We start from the raw sequence: 6,717 nt of genomic DNA, 5'->3' as shown, positions 1-6,717 counted from the left end.
TCTACATCTGATTTTGGATTGATGTGCACACACCTTTATATCCTTCAGTTCAATATAACATTTGGCCTTTCATGTTCTCAGTTTAAGCTACAGGGAATTTAAAGATATTTCAAAGTGTAATTATACCAATCTGCATATAAAAGGCTATATGTCCTACAGAGGGTTTTATAGAAAAGCAAATGCTTTCAAAGAAGAAAATTAGAAGTAATTCCCAAAACTGAAAGTCACCAGAGTTAATGCATATTTCATTTGATGAGAACATTTTATTTTTTTAAGCCAATATATTAATCCAGAGAATGGTGAGTGGTGTGTGTGTGTGTGTGTGTGTGTGTGTGTGTGTGTGGTGATGAGGAGTGAATAGAAGAGACAATTGAAGAGCAACGCAAAGAAACAGCAAGTGCACATTATATATATGTTGTTTGGAAAAATAGCAACATCACATGAGAGAATTCAATGTTCATATTACTGTAGCAGACAATGAATTTCTCGGTTATCTATTGTATTAGGTATCTATTGTTGCAAAACAAGACTCCCAAGAAGAGAGCAGCATAATCCTCCCAAATTTATCTCACAGTTTATGTGGTTTGGAATTAGTGCAGCCCAGTTAGTGCCTGGCTGAAGTCTCAGATTTGCAGTCACGCTGTTGGTTGGGGTGCAGTCTCCTTTGAAAGCTCAAGTTGAGAATCCTCTGCTGAGCTCAATCATGTGGTTGTTTGCTTGCCTCCATCTTTCGTCAAATGAGCCTCTCCACGCAGCTGCAGCCACAGCATTTCTGCAAACAGCACAGAAACAAGGAAACAGTATACAAGGGGCTTCTCAGAAAGGGAACTTTAGATGTTGTTGTACCCTGGACAGGGGTGTCCCCTGCCGCCTCCCTCCCACTGGCATTTTTCTCAAAGGTGGTTTGTTATATTCCATGGCCATCCAAGAGAAAGCTTTGCACTACAGAATCTGTCTCCCTTCATGCATATGTTCATACAAAGTCACTTTTAGCCTTTTAAGAATACAAATGACCTGTTAAGATAGAATTCCTATGAAGATTTTTAAACTGAAGGAACATACAGTCTTTAAACAAACTCTTCGGCTATTTTTCAAACTTATTACTTTTCAAATTAAACTTTTTGAATTTATAAAGTCTTTTACACTTAATAAATAAAAAAGAATGATATTTTTAAAATTATCCTTTGAGTGGAGAATTAGGATTTAAGAAACCTCACCAATATAATTGTGTGATTCTAAACCTAACAAAGTACTTAGCAGAAAACTTGAGCAGCATATGGTTATCCTAGCCCCAAACAGTAAACTGTGTCTGCATGTGCCAGTTCTTAATTACCAGCTCATTAACACGCAGGTGTCAATTGCTGGTGGCAAAGGCAATACCCACATGGCCTAGTTTCTGTCATGCACAGTGTAATTAAATTGACCTCCAGTGTTGAAGCTTGCTAGTTTCCTGTTACTATTTAGACACTAATTCGGGTCCTAATCAAATTAGACCAAAATGGCAAATAAACCAGTGTAATAAAAGAAAAAGATGCTATTTTTAAAAACTAGATCTTTATGTGGAAATAAACCTTAATAATCACTGGTGCTAGATATAACAAACAATATACATCACATTTATTGGATGGCTAGAAGATCAATGTAATAAGGGTAAAATATTTGCAAAAATAAATAAATAATTCTAAAAGTGACATTTAGGCAAATAAATGGAATTTGGTATGATTTTAGTAGTTAATATATTGTGAAAATAAAGAATACATTGTTTACTTTTACATTTCTGACTCTTAACTCAAAATATGGTTCCATCTCAAATATATTGGCATGTTCCAGTAAAATCATAGCAATAATTAAATTATATCAAAGCCATGTAATCATACCCCTCAAAGCTATAATTATCTCCCCATGGCCTTGCATGAGTATTACACGGGTATCCATACAACGTATAAACTTTATTTTTCAAACTTCTTGTTAAAGAAAGAGAAGAGGTCAGTTTTTGTACTAATCTTTCTTCCTCTTAAAGGTTTTTAGATGAAAAAGTTCAACCCATCAGGAGGAATACAATAAGTGTCTGAAAGCAATCTTTACATTTGTGAAACATTTAAGCCTCATTAGGTGTGGTTGACTTAATAATCTTTACAACAGTTTATTTTCTTCTCAGTGACAATGGAAGTAGGAAAAAACTCTGAAAATTAATTCTGAGGAAAACTCCAAAGGCTCAAAAACCGATCTAGCAAATTAGCTGAAGAAGAAGAGTAAAACTAAACTACAACAGGATTCTAAAATACCATCAAGAAGTCATTAGACACACAGATGCCTCTTTCTACCTGCACAGGGAGTTGATGACTGAGTGTGTACTCTAGCTACAACAGAGGATTTTCCTCTTGGAGGTTAATGCAGACGGTGTTTAGAATAGAAGACAGCAGGCAGACGTTAATATCTGATCATCATACTAGAAAAGTCTGGGACTTTAGTTTCCCAATTAACTTTTAGAGCCCAAGTACCCAGGGTCATGCCATTAGGCAGAAGATCTGAAAAAAAACTTCACTGGAATATCTCACTTACTTAAGAAAAACAAGCCTAAACATAATACCATAGATTCTATAATTAAATGATTTTTCTGAATGATTCAGAATACCTATATAAACGATAAACACTTCTGACCAACAGTTTACTATTCAAATTTTATTGCAAAGATAGACAAGTAAAATGTTTCTAACTTTTTGTTTGGAATTACATCCTAAATTGTATATGTGCCAGGAAAATGTGTACCATTGTGTTACCTTCATTTATATAACTTTTTTACCATGATTCCAAGAAATAGACACTACTCATTGAGATGTCTTTCATCCATACATTGAGTTCAAATTTTATGGTAACAATAATGATACATTTCTATTCTTTCTTATTAAAATTATGTCCAAGAATCTTTTTTGTGCCAGAAAATTATATACCATGGTGTAAACTCCATTCATGTAATCTTTTTATTTTTTATTTCAGTTCCAAGAAATAGACACTATTGGTTGAGATATCTCTCTTTCAGTACATTCAGGTAAATTGGAAAAATATATTAAATGTGGGAAAAGAGTTGAAATGACTGTATTGAGAAATATTAAAAAAAAACTTCTTAGAATTAATATTATGAATATAACAAAAAATGTTTAAGCCCAATGGAAGGTTGTATGGTAAAGATGTTAAAAGATGGAAATATTAAAAATTAGAAGATAAACACTTAGTAAACAGACCCAATATTATCTTAGAAAGCAGAGTTTCAAACTAGGTTTTTTTTAATAGCAGTTAGTAGAGAAAGTAGCTTAATAATAAGGTATCTATGATGAAATAAAGTAAGCAAAAATGATTAAATAATAATTGAAGAAATTTTTCAAAATTTGAAAAGCTCAGTTGATGGTTCAAGGAATTTACCAAGTACCTTTAATATAGGTTACAATAGATATATCTTAAATGATATTATGAGCTTTCACAAATTGATAATAGAGATCATTCCTCCTTCAGAACGCTATGATTTATCAAAACCTTATATCTTCGAAAGCAGCATTTTGACCCTTCTCGAATAATCTAAGAATGGAGAATTATTCATGGCAGGTATTGCTGATTCTCAGAAAGCCAGATGAATGGTTGTTCAGGCCAGCTTGGTCACTCTGTCTTTATGCTATCTAATTCAAATGGTTTTTCTCACTTCCAAAAATTTTATCCTAATTGTGATTAAGTGTCAACACATCTAAGAGTTACATGAGAAGAGAATATCATTTGAGGTATTGTCTGTATCAGATTGGACCATGATTATTGTTGTGGGGACACCATTGACATAACGTGGCAAAGCACATTGTGGAAGGCACCCATCCTAAGGAAGCATTCAGTTAAGCTAGCCAAGATGAGTGTGTAAGCCAGAAAGCTGTATTCCTCCATGTTTCTATCTTCCAGTTCTGCTTTGAGCTCTTACCCTGATGTCTCTCAGTTAATACACTGTGAGCTGGAATCTAATCAACCCCTTTTTCCCTGAATTTTCTTTTGATCAGCACAATTTATTACAGTAACAGAAATAAAACTAGGAGAGGTAGCAGAAGTCCAAAGCCACCCTTAGCCTAGCCTTACATGTTTGTAAATGCCAGCCACATGTATAGATAAACCATTCTTAAGTTATGTCACAGACCAAATGCACTGTGGACAACTCCAACTTCTCAGATGACTAAATTTTCTTAAGATATGACTTAGTCTGTTTTTGAGGAGATGAACCTGGGCACACACTGGTAACCTTATTTTGAGCATTCTGTGTATCTATCATTCACTTCTGAACTGACCTACATCCCCAGGCTATTCAGCCATGTTTTCAAATAAACTTGTCTTCCTTGTCCACGTTATGGACCTCACATTATTTGGCCTGTTATGCAGCTGGAAACTATATTTGATTCCTGTAACAAAAAATATCTGGAGTTGAATATGATTATGGTAAACAGCTTAGTATTGGTTCAGCCCACAATTCAGTAGTACAAGATGGTGGATATTATAACCCATGCCATATATAACAGTTTTTAAGCACTTTACAGATTGTGGTCTTATTGTGAGTGACAAAAACATATATTTTATTTCTCAAAATATATAATGCTAAGTTGTACTTGTGTCTCACTGCTGTGGGCAAGTCTATGGGCACAGGTGTGAATGTAGGCACTGTAAGTCAGCATTGATTGTCTTCTATCTTTTTCCAATTTTTTTTTTTTTTGAGACAAAGTGTCTGACTAAAACTATAACTTCTAAATTGAGTTAACCTTGCTGGCCAGTTAGCCCTAGGGATTTTTTTCTGTATTTTCTTCCACTATATTGGGATTACAGATGTGCACCCTTTCTCGTGTCTTAGTGCTGGGAATTTGTCACAGGTACTTAACAGACTGAGCCATCTTCTTTGACTCAACAATGTTGATCTCTTGAAAAGAGCACACATCAAAGACCATGTCCCTCTAGATTCTATACAGTCAGTTTAAATGGGATAAATTATGTCCACTCAAGCTTCAGAGTGAAAGGCAAATCCTCCTTTGTTAGAGTTAGAGTTATGAAAATCCTCATTCTCTGTGGTTTCTATTGGATAAACTAATGACACACATGTCTTTCAGTTTTCTTTGTTGTCACTGCCAGAGAACATGTTTCAAATGTGTGGTTTTCAAGACTGAGTATCAACCTGGTCTTCTTCCTCTTGGTCATGTACCTACTTTTCATCCTATGAAGACATTGCTACTTTATAGAAATCTCAGCTTATCTTTAAATAATAAAATCATGTCAATGTTTTAAAGATTTTGCTGTGATATTAGAGTCAACAGCTTCTATAACTGGCATATTCAAGGGGCTTCCAACAGTACTGTGCCATTATTTACCTCCTCTAGATGATTAGAGCCTAGTCAAATTAGTTGTTGTTGCTGTTGTTGTTTTCCTGGTGTGTTTTTTGTTTGCTTCTATCAAAGGGGACAGGGCAAAACTTTTGCTTCTTCCTCACAAATAAGATTGGCAACAATGTCTTGCTTATCTGATGTTCTGTTCCTGAAGGCAACCTCAGTGACATTCAGTGTGCTGTTTTGTGTCTGCTCACATGTGACACCTTTCTGTCTTCCTCAGCTCTGGAACATTAGGTAAATGTGTTATCAGTTCCTGTAATCTGAGCATAAAACTTCTTCACTTACTAAAAGGTATGAATGGTTGGTAATTTTAAGAACCCTTTCCACACCTTCTTATTTTTCTTTGTGTATTTCACTAAATCAATTGAACTATTAAGATGTCTTGTATAGAAGTTATCGCCAATATTAAAACCTTCTATCATAGAGAGTGGCTTACCGAGGCATAGCATATTTACAAGGAGGTAAAGTAAGAGGATGGTCAAAGGCAGTGGTTCTCAACTTGTGGGTCACAACCCTTACAGGAATGCACAGGAAACACTCCATCTTTCTCAGAAGTTCCTTAAACCCAGGTAGCAAAGACTAGGGATTTCCCTAAACTGAAAAGATTCAAAGGATTCCTTTTTCCCTAAGAGTGCATAAGTAGCAAGCCCTGCTGAGAGTCATTCTCAGGTAAACCAAGCTTCCTGGAATAGGGAGAGACCCGCTCCAGATCCAGAAAGGCCTAGAAGAAACAGACCAATGGAACTTCATGTTGCTCTTAAGACGAGTTGAGTCAATCAGTGAGAACACTTTTCAGGATTTTGAGTTGTCTTCCGCGTACAGTGAGTGCATTTCAAGTTTCCAACTTTCATGAGCTCTCATGAATTCTAAGACAGGTTTTGATATTATGTAGCTGATTTGGGGTCATTTCTGTTCTTGTAAGTAACTCCTCACCCATAATTCTGCAAATGACCCAATAAAACTCATTCATTCACCAAGTTGGACTTTAGTGGTACCTGAAGTTTGGTATGTTAATTGCCTATGTGTAGTTAGTTGATATTAGTTCTTGTCTCACCAGGAGTATTGTCACCCAAGAACCTCAGTTGCCAGAGTACACTAGGCACAATAATGATGGCTTTCTTAAGCCAGATTCTCAAGCTTATTCTTGGCAAAGCAGCAGTTGTTCAGTCTGATTTCTCTGGAAGAGGCACTCTTGTTTATTTAACTCTAGACGTAGTTATTCAATATCCGTAATATCTGCCATTAGAAGGAATATATATATATATATATGAATTTGTGATTCAGAAAAAAACATAGAAAATATAAACTGTAAAGCAAG

General features: G+C 35.2%; 1 protein-coding gene across 1 annotated transcript in view; it reads right to left on the bottom strand.

Moving 5' to 3' along the window:
- Nucleotides 1-544: 544 nt before the first annotated feature.
- Nucleotides 545-6,717, bottom strand: part of PCDH10 (protocadherin 10) — a gene marked incomplete at its 3' end in the record, with an annotated part of 57,008 nt that continues 50,835 nt past the window's right edge. The window contains exon 5 of the mRNA XM_080929165.1: nucleotides 545-772. Within this exon, the coding sequence (XP_080785291.1) occupies nucleotides 702-772 (71 nt within the window). The remainder of the gene's footprint in view (nucleotides 773-6,717) is intronic.

Source organism: Micromys minutus (assembly GCF_963924665.1).
Source record: "Micromys minutus genome assembly, chromosome: 15".
Taxonomy (NCBI): domain Eukaryota; kingdom Metazoa; phylum Chordata; class Mammalia; order Rodentia; family Muridae; genus Micromys; species Micromys minutus.
This window is presented reverse-complemented; position numbering and strand designations above follow the sequence as displayed.